This window comes from Lissotriton vulgaris, chromosome 2_1, assembly GCF_964263255.1.
Source record: "Lissotriton vulgaris chromosome 2_1, aLisVul1.2, whole genome shotgun sequence".
NCBI classification, from domain to species: Eukaryota; Metazoa; Chordata; class Amphibia; order Caudata; family Salamandridae; genus Lissotriton; species Lissotriton vulgaris.
Genome location: NC_141687.1, coordinates 620308649 through 620327449, shown reverse-complemented (window position 1 = coordinate 620327449; position 18801 = coordinate 620308649). Strand labels below are relative to the sequence as shown.

Sequence of the window (18801 nt, the reverse complement as noted above, 5' to 3'; positions counted from 1 at the left end):
TTTGTGGGGGTGCTTTTCCAATTTCTACATGTATATCGAACTGTGCATTTGGGATTGGTGATCCACACTGTACACTCATACACTGCGGGCAGATCCCAGATTATCAAAATAGCAAATTGTCTCTCCACTTCAGTGGCAGTTAGACAACGCATCCCTCAATGCTTGATCTTCGCACCCACACTGTACAACCTTTACATTGAACTGCTGGGTAATCTCCCAAAAAAATCTGGGATCCTCTTTCCAGAGCAAGACCAAAAACCTTGGTAAAATCTTTGGTTCTTTCCATATTGGACTACGGAAACTCTCTCCTTGCTGGCCTCCCCAAATTCCACCTTTCCCCACTAAGATCCATCCTCCACTCAGCAGCTCGCTTTGTATCTGGGGCTAAAAGAAATTATCACATCACACCCTTACTGTTGTCTCTTCGCTGGCTTCCTATTAAAGCAAGGTCAATTTACAAGACTGCCTGTATCACCCACAAAGTCATGCACACCTCAACCCTACACTGGCTAATAAACTCAAAATCTCTGGCGGCTCGAGACCTTCACACAATGTAGAAAACGTACTGCTCGAACCTCCTACCTTCAAAAGGGAAAGATTTATGGCTCAATCCTTCTCTGATAATGCAACCAGAATCTGGAACTCACTTCCTCCAACCCTCTGAACCACCACCTCTTTCCAGACATTCAAAACTGATCTTAAAACTATCCTCCTTCAAAGGCAGTTCCTGGAATAATTCAACCCATTTCTTGACCCTTACGGTCATTTAGCACTCACATGAGATCAACTTTGTAAATATGTATTTTACTCCTCCTTTTAACTAACACTGACTGCCACCTTTTCATTTTTTACAAAATAAATATGCAAATAGTTAGAGTTGGAACTGCATATATGTAACTTGTTAGCGTGCTCAGTTTTAGGTCTCGCTGAGCCAGCGCATGCGCTCCCTCTGCGAGACATTTATTGTGTGGCTCCAGAAAATGCTACCACGCGCTTTTGCTTGTGGCGGCCTAGAGCTTGCAGTTACGAGCATGTGCGCACGCGCCTCGCTCCGCCTCTCCAATGCTCGCTATGCCTCTCCTTCTTCCTCTTTTCTTAAGGCTGTAATGCCAAGAGGCTCTAGAATACTTCTGAGGGGGCAGGGGGCTACATGTATGAGCGTGGTTGCTTTTGCAGTGATCGGGGACGGGCAGCTCAGAGAAGACACGAACAATGTCCTCTTTTCTGTGCTGGCAGCTGACCCCCTCCCCCCTTTCTATTATTCCCTCCCTTTCTGTCTTGCTCCTCACTTACTGAAAACCGTGACTTGAAGAAACGTTCACAACCTCTCTTTCCTTCTTTCATTTAGTTGCTTCCCTGTGAAATGGATCCAAAAAAGAAAACCACTCTTGTGGGAAGTGCCCTTTTTCTGACATTTTTCTATTCCAAAGTGCAGCCTCAGGATGGAGAGGAATAAAAGGTTTTAAATATGAAAAATAAATACATAACTAAATAAAGCAAGACAGAGTGGTTGCAAAGTGGCCAGATTGGTTTTATTCATATCCAAAACACATCAGCCTCACTTGACAGACTTTGCAGTGAAGCGCTACTTTTCTTTTATCGTCTTTCTTTGCACAGAATTGTTGTCCCCAGGTGGGGAAGTGCACCATTCCTGGATGCTTTGGCATCAAAGGTATATTCACAGGATAAGCCCTGAGTCCAATTTTTATTTGCTTATTATTTTGATTTCATCATATTTGTGTGGCTAAATTGGGCTGAGAGATAACAACCACCTGGTCCGCCAGTGTCTCTATTAAAGAAAACAGCATAACCGGTGGCAGAATATCACATTTGAAGAAATTGCTGGTAGCCAGCAGGCTAACCAGTCCCACTACGCACAACCAAGATGAGTCCACAGGCTTTTGAATGTTTAGAGCAATAAACAAAACTTTGTAAAACCACAAAAGATGTGAAGGATTTCAATGAAAATTGAGATCTTACAGCAATAAAGTCACTATTGTGTGCTGAAAATTGCAAATGTTCACAAAAACAAAGAAAATAACATTCCCATAAAAAATAGGGAAAAAGCTTGCTGCACAGAGCCGAAGTTCATGCGCCCTGTGTTGGCAACCAGCATGAATTGGCCACCGCCAAAGGTGTTGCCTAGCTGTTTTTTTTAATTAAGCAGCAGGGACTTGCTGCCCACAGGGGCCAACCACTGCTATTCTTGGCCAATGGCTATGAGTAGCCAGTGTTAGCTGCCTGCAGTGGATTGGGCGAAGGCCTGTCTGAAAGCCATGCCACACAGCAGTTCCCTGCTGTGCACGGTAGAAGACTGTTTGAAAGTGCTACCCGACTATGGTGTGATGGGCCATGTTCTGCTGCCAACCCCGCTGGGCACAGCTGAAGGCCTCGTGTTGTGGGGGTTGAAAATTAAGTAAAAAAAAAAAAAACATTTGAAAAGTGAGTTATTGTCTGGCGCAAAATCACCGAAATTCTCTAGTTTTGTTTGGCAATACACACAACATACACCATAATACTCACCATTTACCATGCTCAAAACACAAAACGGCATAGAAAGATAAACAAGCATTGGCATAGCCAATAGGTCTCACTTTTGGGACCTTATAAGTATTTAGTTATGCTGCATAATATCCTTGGTGCAACAACATCAACTGTTGCGTAGCTAATCACTTATAAGGTCCCAAAGGCGAGACCTATTGGTTATGCCAATGCTTGTTTCTTTTGTATCTGTGTAACTGAAAAATATGTAACTTGTTAGCGTGTTTAGTGAATATTGTGTACCTTATCACTTACCTGGTTCTTTTGTAAAGTGCTGTGACATCTTTGGGTAAAGTTTGCGCTATATAAAACTGCATTAAATAAAAAGAAAATCTGCAGCCCTTGACCTACTGAAGCACTCCCTGCACGCCTATTCCAGCGCCTCTGTCTCTAAGGCATCCACATTTACAAACTTGTATTTCGGAGAAGACACAAAAGAGTGTGTTTGCCACCTTTGTGGAACACGCAGGTTCCCATTTAATGCTTGACAACATTTTCCTTTATAAAGAAGAAAAGGTGCCAGGGCTCGGTTTTTTGAACACCAAAGCTTATTTATTCAGCTGGTGTGAACCTTCCTTTCTTTGTTTCAAGAAGGTATGCAAACGTCATTATTTAAACATTTCAAAACATTTACACATTTCAGCAATATACAGAGGGTGAAACATCCCTTCTACTGGGGATACAATGTAAGCAACATTTCATACATTTCAAATGTTACAGTGTATTCAAATAAAAGTAAATAAAGAAAAATTAATAAACAGTTACACTTTCATTATTTCATGAAACAGGCATTAAATCATGTACACCAAAATTAGTTGTGGTATGTTGGTTTTGTAATTGTATTGCCCTATACTATTATGCGCCTCTTTTCGACAGCCAAATAGCCGACGCGTTTCCAAATCCTTCTTATGGTCAATAGGGTTCTTCCTCAGGGCTGGGCTGTATACCTATGGTGTAAAATTAGGGACATTTAGTATCTCGTTTTCCTAAATTTATTGGTTCGCTTCATATACAGGCGAAGCCTGTGAGGTTTTTTACCTTATATCGCGGTATCACTGTTTTCAAAAAATGGGCATCGAGTGAGCTTGAGTTTTCACCAACACCTAAACAGAGGTAAGGATTGGCGAGTATCATGAATATGTTTGACTTGCACATTCATTGGCACATGTGGTTCTCAGTAAGGGGTGTGCTGGCACTTACTTGATTATTGTTGGTTTGGTTGTTCTCTAGCTCACAATTTTCTTTGGAAGGAGTCTATTGCGCGTTCCCCGGTAAATTCATTCTGCATGGTTAAGAATTTAAAGTCAGTCCAGCGGTCGGACATTTACTTGGGTTGTGTTGGGAATTGAAATTACATTTTGCTTACTTGAATGGAGCGCGGCAGACGGCCCTGGTATTTCTCAATTTCTATTCGGTGGGCGGTTATATTTCGGTTCCTGATTCTGTAAAAAAATCAAAGCGGTGTCTACCGTTTGTTTGGCGGTCAGGTCTACAGTCAGTACTTAGATTTTGGTTGCGCGAAGCGTCCTACCTTAGTTGAAGGGTATCTAGCTGCGCTCGGGATTCTGGAAGGCCGCGCTGTTCTCGCTCGGTGTGTTGATTTCCAAGTGAATTTTGCAAACCCGGTGGAACACGGTTTCCTGTTTATATATGCTGCTAGGTATTGTGGGATTTGTAGTCATATGGTCTATTTACCTATTTCCGGTTGTGTATTGTTAAATTTGAGGACTTGGAGAATGAAGTGCTGAAGCGCATTAACTATTATCTCCACTTAAGATTAACAAAGAAATCGCAACATTCAGGGACAATACCATTAATTTCAGGTCTAACAAATTTGATAAAGACGTCAAGTCTTTTAAAATAGAATCAGTTTACCCATACCTCAAGGAGGATTATTATACCCAAACCGAATCTCGAAGAGCGTTGTCACAATTCCAAGGGAGGTCTAAAAATAGATTTTTAACCTTTTCGGAAAGTTCATCCTCAGAATCAGCTAACGACTCAGACCCCAGGGAGGGATCCTCCAAAAGAAATCCTTTTTTAGAGAAGGGCGAAGGCAGGGGAAGAGTGAGATTCAAACCGCAGCCCCAACCATGGGAAATGCGAACACGAAGAACTCAATACAAAACATAGATTTGACCTCCATAGTAAACATTTCTGACAAAGTACTAACTACACACGAAAAGTCCGTATTAGAACTAGGACTCAAATTTGTACCTACAGCCAACACAGACCTGACACACCTAAAAATCGAAGCATTGGAGTTTTGTCGTAAACTGAGATTAAAGGCATTTTTCCACAACAGAGAGGATACCAGAGTGAATGAACCCTCTAATCTATCCAATAAATCCACATTTGTACCCCCAACATATACAATCCCAAAGGAAATAATAGCCTTCGAACAGATCGTTCTATCCTCCATCACACAATTAAGTAAACAAAAAATGTTCCTCAAGAGGAACATCAGCAGAGACCAAGAAACAGCTTTGAACAGGTTACGCAATGACGAATCCATAGTGCTAAAACCCGCAGACAAAGGGGGCGCCCTGGTGGTCTGGGATAGAGACAAATACATTGCCGAAGCCAATAGTCAAATTAAGAATACCGAATGGTACAGAGAAGTTAAAGAGGACCCCACTCCACAAATAAGAGCTGAGATTCTAACTAAAATAACTGAGGGTCGTGACAAAGGGATATTAGGAATGAAGGAGTTCCAATATCTTGATAAGAAAAGTCCACGCATTCCAGTAATTTATTTTCTTCCGAAAATCCACAAAAGTTTATCAGAACCACCCGGAAGACCTATAGTCTCCGGGTGTGATTCTGTACTGGAACCACTGGCAAAATATGTGGATGTGTTCCTAAAGCCGTTCTTGTCCGAAGTAAGATCATACTTAAAAGACACCAGGGACTTCATCAATAAAATTGAAGGGACCCCGTTTGATGACAACCAAGAGTTGATGGTATCTTTTGATGTCACTTCCCTGTACACCCAAATCCCTCAACAACAGGGTCTAGAAGCAATGGAATACTACCTAGACACAAGACCCAGACCACATAGAGTCCCAACAGACTTTATTATTGACTTAGCGAGAATAGCACTCAAAAGGAACTATTTTCGGTTCATGGACGCGTTCTACGTGCAGGTGAAGGGCACCGCCATGGGGTGTCCTTATGCCCCAGAAATGGCGGTGCTCTTCATGGCCCTGTATGAGGAGCGCTTCATCTTCCGTAATAATCCATTTCAACAAAACATCACCAAATGGTATCGCTTCATTGATGATATCTGGTGCCAATGGAAAGGGTCTGAAGAAATGCTCGCCCAGTTCCATCAGTGGCTAAACACCAGACACCCAGATATAAAATTCACAATGACATTCAGCAGAACATCATTGACTTTCCTAGATGTAGTGGTTTTTCCCTATGAAAATGAGTTGACAACCACTTTACATCGTAAAGACACAGATAAAAATACTATCTTACACTACGCCAGCTACCACCCCAAAAGCTTAAAATCTAATCTGCCGTATGGACAGATGTTGAGAATCCGACGAAATTGCTCCAGGAAGGAAGACTTTTTGATCCATTCACAAATACTGAGTGATCAATTACAACAGAGGGGCTATCCCCATAAGTTACTAAAACATTCAACCACCCGGGCTTGGCACACACCACGAGAAGAATTATTGAAAACTCAAAAGGAAACCAAACCCCTGGAAAGGCCGGTATGTGTTACCACATTTGGGCCATACACTAATAAGTTCAAATCCATTATTTTAAAGAACTGGCATTTGATTAAAAATTCAGAAGTCCCAATGGAACAGCCTTTGTTTGCTTTAAAGAAAACCAGAAGCATTGGACAGCGCATTGTAAGAGCCGATCTAGGAGTAAGTCAAGTTAAGGCAGACTTACGTACATTGTGGAAACTTCCACCCGTAACAGGCCACCACAAATGTGGTTCATGTGCCTCCTGCCCTAACACAATAGAAGGCGATGAATTTACATTCAAAACAACCAAATGGATACACAAAGGATTCTCAAATTGTAAAACAGCAAACGTAATATACGCAGTTATGTGCCCTTGTCCTAAGTTGTACATAGGAAAAACCACTCAAAAAGTAAATCAGAGAATGACCCAACACAAATCTAGGATTAAAAATAAAGTGTTGTCCGCACCAATGGTGCAACATTTTGTGGAACAGAACCACAATGAAAACGATTTTAAGTGGACAATACTACAAGCCATGAAAGTTCCTCCCAGAGGAGGAAACATCGATGCCATGCTACTCAAAAGAGAAGCTTACTTAATTCTCAAGTTTAATTGTGTGATGGATGGCCTGAATGAAATGTCCGAATTACAGAGATCTTACCAATGAGTCCCCTGTGAACCCCACCTCTGCAAACTATTAAGGAGATAATAGTTAATGCGCTTCAGCACTTCATTCTCCAAGTCCTCAAATTTAACAATACACAACCCGAAATAGGTAAATAGACCATATGACTAGCCCTGGGCGAAGAACTACGCTCCGTTCGCGGAGTTTCGGCAACTCCGCGCTCCGCGGAGAACGCGAAGTTGTCAAATACTCCGCAAACTGCTGCGTAGCGTAGTTCTCGCGCGCTCAATAGCATTTTCGCGTGCGCGAGGATGCTTGTCGGTAAGATTGAGTTGCCGAACACGCAGAAACTGCAATCTGGCACAGAATTACTCGCGAACACGTTAGTAGTGACCGGAAATAAGGGGACGCGAGCGGGCGGGACAAACCTCACGGGTAACTTCACGCGCTACACATCCCGAGCATGCAGGCAATCAATCAATCAATCAATCAGGATACTTGTATAGCGCGCTACTCACCCAGAGGGTCTCAAGGCGCTTGGGGGAGCGGGGTCCGCTACTGCTCGAACAGCCATGTCTTGAGTTGCTTCCTGAAGCAGAGGTGGTCTTGGGTCAGGCGGAGGTGGATGGGAAGGGAGTTCCAAGTCTTGGCTGCCAGGTAGGAGAAGGATCTTCCTCCCATGGTGGATCTTCGGATGCATGGCACGGCGGCGAGGGCATGGCTGGTCGTTCGTAGCTGGCGGGTGGGAGTGTAGAAGGTCAGGCGGTTGTTGAGGTACCTGGGGCCCAGGTCGTGGAGGGCCTTGTGTGCGTGGGTGAGGAGTTGGAACGTGATTCTCTTGCTGACGGGAAGCCAGTGAAGGTCTCTCAGGTGTCCGGAGATGTGGCTGTGTCGGGGGATGTCCAAGATGAGTCGTGCGGAGGCGTTCTGGATGTGTTAGAGTCTTTTCTGGAGTTTGGCTGTGGTTCCGGTATAGAGGGTGTTCTGTAGTCCAGTTGGCTGGTGACGAGTGCCTGTGTGACCGTCTTCCTGGTTTCGGTGGCGAGCCATCGGAAGATCTTTCAGAGCATGCGTAGGATGTTGAAGCATGATGATGAGACGGCGTTGACTTGTCTGGTCATCGAGAGGGAGGAGTCCAGGATGAAGCCCAGGTTGCGTGCGTGGTCCGTTGGTTTGGGTGCGCTGCCCATGGCAGGGGGCCACCAGGAGTCGTCCCAGGTGGAGGGTGATGATCCAAGGATGAGGACTTCCGTCTTGTCTGAGTTCAGTTTCAGGCGGCTGTTCCTCATCCATTCGACTACGTCTTTCATCCCTTCGTGTAGGTTGGTTCTGGCGGTTCCTGGGTCGTTGGTGAGGGAGAGGATCAGCTGGGTGTCGTCGGCGTAGGAGATGATGTTGAGGTTGTGTTGGCGTACGATGGCTGCGAGGGGGCTCATGTAAACGTTTAAGAGGGTGGGGCTGAGTGATGATCCTTGTGGTACGCCGCATATGACTTCGGTAGCCTTGGATCTGTACGGGGGGGAGGCGGACTCTCTGGGTTCTTCCGGTGAGGAACGTGATGATCCACTCCAGTGCCTTCTCTTGGATTCTGATGTTGCTGAGGCGCTGCACTAGGGTGCGTTGGCAGACCGTATCGAATGCTGCGGAGAGGTCCAGGAGGATGAGGGCCACTGTTTCCCAGTTGTCGAGCAGGGCTCGGATGTCGTCAGTGGCTGCAATGAGGGCGGTTTCGGTGCTGTGGTTGGCGCGGAAGCCGGACTGCGAGTGGTCGAGGCTGGTTGGGCGAGCGCAATTGGTGATCCACTGTGTGAGGTTGTTGGCTGCTTGGTTGGGGTCCATTGAGCTGGCGGGAGGGTTCTGGCTCAGTGAAGTGGTGAGCTGGTCGGTGGTGATCTTGTTCCAGTTCCTGCGGGGAACCTGTTGCGGGTGGTGGTGAGTCGTGGTCTTTCTGAAGCTGAAGTGGACGCAGCTGTGGTCTGTCCAGCGGAGTCCGGTGGAGTGGCTGAAGGAGATGTACTTGCTGGAGGAGAAGACTGGGTCAAGCGTGTGTCCGGCGTAGTGGGTGGGGGTGTTCACCAGTTGCATGAGTCCGAGGTTGGCGAGGTTGTCCAGCAGGAGGGTGGTGGTGTTGTCGTTGTTGTTCTCCAGGTGGAAGTTGAGGTCCCCTAGGAGGATGTAGTCAGCGGAGGCGAGGGCGTGCGGGCTGATGAAGTCTGCAATGTCTTCGCTGAATTGTGTGCGAGGTCCTGGGGGTCTGTAGATGAGGGTGCCTCTGAGTGTGGTCTTGGGGTCCGTGTGTATCTGGAAGTGAAGATGTTCGGCGGCTGTGAGGGTGTCGTCTGAGTTGGTCGTGATGCGGATGGTGTTCTTGTGGACGATGGCGATGCCTTCTCCTGTCTGGTTGACGCGGTCTCTCCGGGTGATCTTGTATCCGTCCGGGATGGCGACGGCGATGTCGGGTGCTGAGGAGGCGTTCATCCATGTTTCCGTGAGGAAGGCGACGTCTGGAGATGTGGTGTCGAGCAGGTTCCAGAGTTCCACGGCGCTCCGGAAGACAAAAACGGCTCGCAAACGGGTCAAGCAAGCTACTACGCATGTTCGCGGAGTTATGCGTAGTTCGCGGAGTGCAAGTGCATCTTCGCGTAGCTCGCGGAGTGCGGCTACGCGAACTACGCCCAGGCTTACATATGACTACAAATCCCACAATACCTAGCAGCATATATAAACAGGAAACCGTGTTCCACCGGGTTTGCAAAATTCACTTGGAAATCAACACACCGAGCGAGAACAGCGCGGCCTTCCAGAATCCCGAGCGCAGCTAGATACCCTTCAACTAAGGTAGGACGCTTCGCGCAACCAAAATCTAAGTACTGACTGTAGACCTGACCGCCAAACAAACGGTAGACACCGCTTTGATTTTTTTACAGAATCAGGAACCGAAATATAACCGCCCACCGAATAGAAATTGAGAAATACCAGGGCCGTCTGCCGCGCTCCATTCAAGTAAGAAAAATGTAATTTCAATTCCCAACACAACCCAAGTAAATGTCCGACCGCTGGACTGACTTTAAATTCTTAACCATGGAGAATGAATTTACCGGGGAACGCGCAATAGACTCCTTCCAAAGAAAATTTTGAGCTAGAGAACAACCAAACCAACAATAATCAAGTAAGTGCCAGCACACCCCTTACTGAGAACCACATGTGCCAATGAATGTGCAAGTCAAACATATTCATGATACTCGCCAATCCTTACCTCTGTTTAGGTGTTGGTGAAAACTCAAGCTCACTCGATGCCCATTTTTTGAAAACAGTGATACCGCGATATAAGGTAAAAAACCTCACAGGCTTCGCCTGTATATGAAGCGAACCAATAAATTTAGGAAAACGAGATACTAAATGTCCCTAATTTTACACCATAGGTATACAGCCCAGCCCTGAGGAAGAACCCTATTGACCATAAGAAGGGTTTGGAAACGCGTCGGCTATTTGGCTGTCGAAAAGAGGCGCATAATAGTATAGGGCAATACAATTACAAAACCAACATACCACAACTAATTTTGGTGTACATGATTTAATGTCTGTTTCATTAAATAATGAAAGTGTAACTGTTTATGAATTTTTCTTTATTTACTTTTATTTGAATACACTGTAACATTTGAAATGTATGAAATGTTGCTTACATTGTATCCCCAGTAGAAGGGATGTTTCACCCTCTGTATATTGCTGAAATGTGTAAATGTTTTGAAATGTTTAAATAATGACGTTTGCATACCTTCTTGAAACAAAGAAAGGAAGGTTCACACCAGCTGAATAAATAAGCTTTGGTGTTCAAAAAACCGAGCCCTGGCACCTTTTCTTCTTTATAAATGTTAATTGTCCAGCCAGGACCCGTAGGACAAAACCCCTCAATTGAATGACAACATTTTCCAGCAGGTGCCTTAACCATCGGAGCTATCTCCGTGGCTCATTCTGGAAGACTGCTGAGATCCACTGGGGCAAAGAGTGCAAGGATGGGAGCCGTCTAGGGGAGTTGCAAGAGACACCAACTTTGAAACAGAAGAGCTCCAGTAAGTGGAGGTCTCCACTCACACTGTGGGTTGCTCATTGATGACACTCGAGCACCCTCCCCCGCGTGGGCCTCCTAACAACTCCCCCTCCTCGTGACTGAGGTAATGGAGCTTCTGTGACATCCGCTGGCCCCGGACACCGCTCTCTAGGGAGCCTCTGGACCCCAGTTGAGGGTGGCTAGGTGGGGCCGTTTCTATAAATGATCCGATGAGCCCGGTATCTGCCCCCGTCGAGTCCGGGGTGGGGCCCGGGGACAGCTGGCGCCGAAGCTGGCTCTGAGCCTGGAGCTGGTTCGAGTTACTCGCGGGCTTTATTAATATCACCAACACAGCAGCGCGGAAACATGTCCGACCCGGAGCAGGACGACGAGGGGCCCGAGGGCGAGATGGGAGAGGAGTCCGAGGGCGAGATGGGAGAGGCGGCTGGGAGGCAGAGGTAAGAGGTGCTCGGGGAGGGGAAAGAGGAACCAGTGGAGGGGAAAGAGGAACCAGTGACGGAGAGAGGCCGTGGGAGCAGAGGAGACAGAGGTAAGAGGGGGAAGAAAGGATGAAGAGTCCCCGGAGGAGAAAAGAGTACGAAAACGGAGGGCTGAGGTGCCCGGGGCAGAGAGGGAACCGGAATCAAAGGGAAAGAGGGGAGAGGAGCCAAGAAGACAGCGGTGAGCGTCGCGGAGCCCGCAGTAGAGAGGATGAAAAGTGCATCAGGGAGACCTGTCCCAGTGCTTAATTTGAGCCGGTGGTTAAAGGGGCCCGTGCACTCAAGTAAAATTGGACCCCTGACTGCTAGTTTAAAGATGAAATACCTCTATGTTCAGAAGACCCCTTATGCTCTTGGGCCCCGGTGTGCTTGCAGGAGGGGGCCACCTTCGCTACCATTTTTGGGACTGGCCCTTACTTTTTCCTCATCAGACTTTGATTGAACAAAAAAAACGTGACACATATTAAAATCAGGGTTGAAAAAGAACATGAAAAAGTGAGGAAAGAGGCGGGGAGTGTCCGCTGGTAGATTACAATGGTTTGATGTGGAATGAAGACTACACAGCCTTGGTATTCGGCATGCCGACATGCAGTTGCAAAGGCTGTGAGCATCTGAGCAAAACTTTGGGCATCAGCATTTGGTCATCAGCAAACTTTGGGCATCAGCATTTCTTCTTTAACAACTTAAGCACTGAAGATACCCCAGAGAGAGAGGGAGGAAAGAGGTGGAAGAAGAGCCATGGGAGCTAGAACTAGGAGGTGTCCTGGGTAGAGAGGAAAGGGGAGCTACAGTGCAGCAGTTAAGGTGCTTTAAAAAAAAAACGATTCCCGAGTAATAAAGGGAGTCGTGTGGAATATTGGTTATCTTACAGAATTAGTCAATGATTTTGTTCAGCACAATAATATTTTTTTCAAAATCACCTTAACTCGCGTATTTCAGTTACTTTAGAAAGATATTGTTTACGTGTTGTAGTCATCAGCAATCATACTTAATTCCAGTTGAAAACTCTGTATTAAGTGAATGACTGAACCTAAGAAGTGCTATGCAGGGCACATATATTTGTCCAGTTTTTAGGTCTAACCTGGCGTAAGCAGCGCGCATGCACTACTCTCGCCATACGAGGCCTTCTTTGAATCGATAGGATTTCAGAAGCTCACTTCCTGCTCGGCCCGTGTTTCCCATTGGTGCGCATCATTTTGCGTCACCAATTATGCAAAACCGGGTGTTATGATTGTGCAGGAGGCTTTTTAGTCCCTCCTGGTTACCACCCTGTCCACATTTGGCCCAGCCCACCAGGATTGGATCTTTTACATGCGGCGGGAGACAGTGTCTCTTAATTAGCCGCTAAGCACTTTTTATTGCCATTTTTATCTTCAACAAGGGCTGACGCGCCTTTCATTTCTCTGGGGTGGCTTGTTTGTCTTTGGCATTCGGCTCCATGCGCAAGCGAAATGCTTTCACTTTCGTGCTTTCTGAAGCTTCCACAGCCGTCCACTTCTGAAACACCCTGCTTCATCTTTTTTCATGGCTCGTGTTTTGTTAGCTTCATTTCATCGGTAGGCACTGTGTTTTTTAAAATATTTTTTTTACCATGCAGCTTGTTTTGTGTGCTTTCCGAGTCGAGGCTGACCCGCGTTTGCTGAATGCATCGTTCCAGAACAATTCTGATGTAAAAATCTTGAACATCTTCCCCATGTGTGATACGCTGTAAATTTCCATGCTCCCCTGACGTTCAGACCTCATTATTTCCGTTAGATAATTTTGGCATGGGCACCGATTACATTCCATGGGTTCTTTGTTACTTTTTTATATTTTTATATTGCACTTAGTTATTATTTAGTGCATGGATCAGCTGCATTGACTTACATCTGAGATAAAGTATCCCAAGTCCAAGACCGGTGAGCCTCGTCACTCTTCTTGAAGTTTGTTTCCTTTCTACATTATCAATATATTCTCCCCAACACAGGCTCTGATCTAGTGAGCTGCAGCCACTGTTTTATTTTCGAGAAACGTGTTGTCACTTCCCTCCACAGCAGTTCAGTTCTAGTACTGCTCCTAGTTTAAGCACCGGCTAAAACAAACACCACTTTTCTGAAGTACACTGCAACATGTCTGGGCTCCGTAGAGGTATTTATATGAGGACTGACTGACAATTTAAATAGCGCCAAGAGACCCACTCAACTCGTAAGAACTCACTCATTAGCCAAGCACATTGGTCTACGTGTTTTTTCCTAGATAGAGGCAGAGATGAGCAGGAGAACTTTCGCACCATCAATCGGGCCCTTGCCTTACTCTGCAGGAAGTGACATTGTATTCAGGGATTAGACTTAAAGACAAAGAACCAGGGCCACTGGAATTCTGAGGGAGGGGAGCACCAAATTATGCGGAACCTGGTTTGACTAAATTATGTGTCATGAAAAGGTCAACTATGCAGCACTTTTTTGATAGTTTGACGTAATTATTTTGTAATTTCTAAATGGTAATACCGTTTGTGGAAACATTTCACCTCAATAGTACCACTGCGCACAAACACATGCAGCCACGTTTTTATTAACTTTGCATTTATTTTAAATAAACACTTTTTTTGTTAAAAACCAGATTATGGTGCAGATATTTATTTATTTATTTATTTAAGTAGCTTATACAGCGCGCAGCTACCCCCGGAGGGATGTCCCGGCGCTAAAAACAGAACCTCAGGGAGGGAGGGGTGGAACAAGCTTCTTACAAGACAGGAATCATAATCTGGAGAACAGCCAGGTTTTTAATTTAGCACGGAAGATGGATTCAGACGGGCAGAACCTGAGGTCGAGAGGAAGGCAGTTCCATAGTTTGGCAGTGATTACGCTGAACCCTCTGCCGCCCATTCTGGAACGTCGAAAGCGAGGTGCAATTAAGAGGCGTAAGTTGTTAGATCTCAGTGATCTGACAGATTGAGAAATTGACACTCGCTTTTTCAGGTAGCTAGGTCCAAGGCCGTTGATAGCTCGAAAGGCGAGGGTGAGGATCTTAAATTGAATGCGGCTTGCAATGGGAAGCCAGTGGAGCTCTTTGCGAAAGGCGGCAACCGACTGACGGTGGGGGATATTTGCGATCAGTCTGGCTGCCGCATTCTGAACGATCTGAAGCCGATCGATCAGATATGGAGGAGCACCGGCATATAAGCTGTTGGCGTAGTCTAGGTGAGATGTGATGAGGGCTTGAGTGATTGTTCGGCGGGCGTCCAAGGGAAGGTAAGGAAAGATCTTCTTAATCATGCGCAGCTTCGCGAAGCAGGCAGAGGTGGCCTTGTTGACTTGTGCTTTGCAAGAGAGTGAGTTATCGAACTGGAAGCCCAGGTTACGTGCTGATTGGACAGAGGTGGGCGCAGGGTCAAGTGCTGAGGGCCACCACAGGCTGGGGGAAATAGGTGTTTTCTGGTTAAAAAACAGGACTTCTGTCTTGTCAGCATCCAGTCACAGATGTTGTTCAGACATTGGCGGAAGTTGGCAAAGGTGGAGTCTGAGTGGTCTCTAAAGGAAAATATCAGCTGAGTATCATCAGCGTAAGAGACCACTCTGACTCCACAAGACTCCACCACTGGGGCCAAGGGTGCGAGATAAACGTTAAAAAACAGGGGGCTCAGGGCAGAGCCCTGAGGAACACCACACAGCAGGGGTTTACCCTCTGATTTGAAAGGCCTAAGCACCACCTTCTGAGCTCTGCCAGTGAGGAAGGATTCAATCCAGGCGAGAGCGGAGCCACCGATTCCGACCTGCTTTAGACGGTTTAGTAGGATTTTGTGAGAGACCGTATCAAAAGCGGCGGATAGGTCGAGGAGGACCAGCATGGCCTCCTCGCCCCTATCCACGCATTCACGGATAGTCTCAGCCACTTCCAGAAGAGCAGTCTCAGTGCTGAAACCTGCTCTGAATCCGGATTGGGAGTCGTGCAGCAGGGAGTTATCTTCCAGATACTCTGTTAGTTGCAGCTGCACGGCCTTTTCCCAAATTTTTGCGGGTTTGGGGAGGAGGGAGATGGGGCGGTAATTGGAAAATTTAGTAGGATCGGCGTCCGGTTTTTTCAGAATGGGGACCAGCAGAGCTTCCTTCCACGGAGTTGGGAATATGCCATGATGGAGGGAGGCGTTCCAGATAGAAAGAAAAGAGTTGGCCAGTGAGGGGGCTAGGTCACCCATGGTCTTGGCAGGAATTGGGTCGGAAGGGGAACCAGATCTGCATTGGGTGAATAGCCTGAGTGCGGACTCAAGAGACAGCTTGTTGTAAGACTGCAAGGAGGTGGATTCCGGGGCCATCACATGGGAGGTCAGGGGGGGTACCTCAGGGAATGAGGTACAAATTTTTTCACTTTTTTCAAGGAAAAAGTCCGAGAGTCCATTGCATAGTGCCTGGCTGGAGGGGTTCTGCGTGGCCCTGGCAGGGGGGTTTACAAATTCTTTGACAATATTAAAGAGGGTTTTTGAGGAGTTCTTAGCGTTGTGGATTTGTAATGAGAAGTAGTCCCTCATGGTGGTTTTTTTTTGTTTAAGAAATTTTTTCAGAGCGGTTTTGTAAATAGCTTTGGATTCAGGGTCGTAGTTCTGCCGCCACTTGCGTTCAAGTAGTTTGCATCAGCTTTTTTCCTCACGGAGGGTTGTAGAGAACCAAGGGGCAGAGGGGCGGGTCCTAGCCGAGGAAATGGGTTTGAGGGGGGCGATGGAGTCGATGGATTATGTTGCAAATCCATAATTATGCGTAATAAACCCCAGCACAGAATCTTATAATTAGAGTGGGCATGCAAATAACCCAATATAAAACGAATACCTGAAGCCAATGCAACGCGCCATGGGCTGCTGAGATGACCTTTAGCTCCCACAACTGCGTTTTGTGCTCTTGAACGTAGACACACATGGTTTAAAGCAACTTAAATGAACAAACTATGAAACAGATTTAATTGCTCTGATTTTAAGCGCCCACTTTTTTTCAGTAAGACGGAGGAGGATAAGTTTCAAATCATAAACTGATGACGGCTTCGTGGCAATTATTTAGCATGGGGTGGGAGGGGGGCGGCCTTGCAGTTAAATAAATACTGCAACTCAATTTTTCACTTTCTTCATGAACTACAGCTCAAGAAGAAAGGGCAGCATGGGAAGGGATTTCTTTTACGGCCGAAGAGAATGAGCTCCATTTTGGAGCTGTTAAGAAAAATTCAGTTTACAGTAAGCCAGGTGTTAAGGCCATTGAAATAAATACCCTACATCTCTAGCTAGAAGGAGGCAGGGAAAAAGCTCGCAGTACACCTGGAAATTGTCTACATGAGAATAATGTTAAAAAAAAACCGAAACTTTTAACAGCGCCGGTCTACAGCATTCCACTGCTTCCTAAAAGTTTATGCTATATAATGATCGTGAATAAATAAAACCGTAGAATCTCGAACGTGAAAGTGACTAATGAAAGCAGGTGGGATACATTTACAAAGGATGATTGTATCCTTCATGCTGTGATTGGTAGGCTCCTAACACCGTGGGTAGGCATTTCACTAAAGCAGGGCTTTTAAGTGGGCTGGATCCTGCCGGGGCTCAACAACGACAGGTAAAACAAGCATTGAAAATGCCATAGGTCTCGCCTTTGATTAAGTTAAAACCATTTGCTTTGCTAATGATATTGCATAGCAAAGCAAATGGCTTCAATTTAATGAAAGGCGAGACCAATTGCATTTTCAATGCTTGTTTGTTAGTAGTAGGCACATGCACGCACTTTGTAATCCTGAATGAATAACCTGCATTTTGTGTTCATTTCACTTGGTACATTTTAAGTTGAATACTGTAAATGTGATGTTTTATGGTATGTTGCAGCCTTAGGATTCCTCACCAGTCTGACCCAATAAAGCACTGGCTTAAGGTCTGCTACCTCCGCTATTTGGGTGAAGCTAAGTTCTGCATGAAGTGCAAGCAGGGGGGTATCCGGACCCAATCACAGCAACATGGTCAGCGACTGGCTGCCGCCCCCCCCCCCATCTGACCACACCAACACCTGACACATGAACATGAGACCTGGTTATCTTTGGAAGGCGGGAGGTCGCAAGACCTCCCGGCCGTATTTATTAAGATATGAAATTAAAAGGTTTTTAATTGCATGATCAACAATTTATACAAAAATCAGCAGGACATTAGATACAATATTGTCAACAAGTTTGAGAGGCTAACCTTAACAGAAACTCTAATACAGATTGTTTCCTAACCGAAGCTAACATCCTCATCTTGATTTTTGTATACTACATTTCTGGCCATATGGCAAGGTCGCTAACCGGTGTCAGGTCCTACTAGCTGCGCCTTACCTAGTGATGTGCGCATGCGCAGCCGGTCCTGGTAATTACCCGGTCTACGCCGTGAACTCCATTTACCCACTAAAGGAGGGCCCTTACTCTGCGCCATCCGGTGACGTCATAAGTATGCGCGCGCGGGGTGGCTACCAGCCTAAGGAAAGCGTGACTACTCCAACCCGCACCCCTTTGAAGCACCAGTTACCTTGCCCCTGGAGTTCTTGGAGTGGCCAATGGCCCCTCCCCCTGGACGGGAACCTCCCATGGATGATGCCCGTCCCCTCAGACCTTAAAATAGCTGCTCACCGGTCATGACCTTACCGCATGCCCCAAACCTAATAAATACGACGACCTAGGAGAAAAATTCTAATGACAACTACTCTAGCTAACACATCAAAACATCAATTTAAAGCTACAAAGGGAAAAAAGTCCTAAGCACAATTGCAATATCCTAACATGTTTCATCACAGTTCACTAAAGGGGAAAAAATTCCTAAAGAAAGCATGACCAGTAAAATATACAAACCAGACACAGATCACTTATGCATATCCAGGATATCAACAAGCACCTACAGATTACACTTAAACTAGACTAAGACAACATCAATCATTTAGTTTCAGGGATGGTGGGTGGGAAAAACAAGAAGCCCCGAGCGCGGGGCACAACACGCTGTGGAGGAGCGTCCAGGGAGAAGAGGGTCTCCTGGGCGCTCCCCGCTTCTTTATCCCCCAAGGGGCTGGGTGGGGGTGGCTACGCCCCCACCCGGCCCCTCCCGGAACGCCCGCCCCTGACCCGGACATCCTACCATGGTATCCGGGTCAGGGAGGGCACCAACCAATCGGTGGTGGGGCGCGCCCAGGAGGGCACGCCCCACCACCGAGGGGCACAAAGGGAGGGGCGGGGCGATCGCCGCGCCGCCATGCGGGCGGGGGGGCCAAGAGCCCCCCCTTTTCACATGGTCAGCGACTGGCTGCCGCCCCCCCCCCATCTGACCACACCAACACCTGACACATGAACATGAGACCTGGTTATCTTTGGAAGGCGGGAGGTCGCAAGACCTCCCGGCCGTATTTATTAAGAT

The 18801-nt window shown here is 46.5% G+C and overlaps 1 protein-coding gene across 1 annotated transcript in view; it reads left to right on the top strand.

Annotated features, from left to right (window-relative positions):
- The first annotated feature begins 11110 nt into the window (after window positions 1–11110).
- The window catches only part of SYNC (syncoilin, intermediate filament protein), an 84834-nt gene continuing 77143 nt past the window's right edge, over window positions 11111–18801 (top strand). Inside the window, exon 1 of the mRNA XM_086955711.1 lies at window positions 11111–11381. Coding sequence (XP_086811837.1) covers window positions 11290–11381 — 92 coding nt within the window. The 5' untranslated portion in view covers window positions 11111–11289. The remainder of the gene's footprint in view (window positions 11382–18801) is intronic.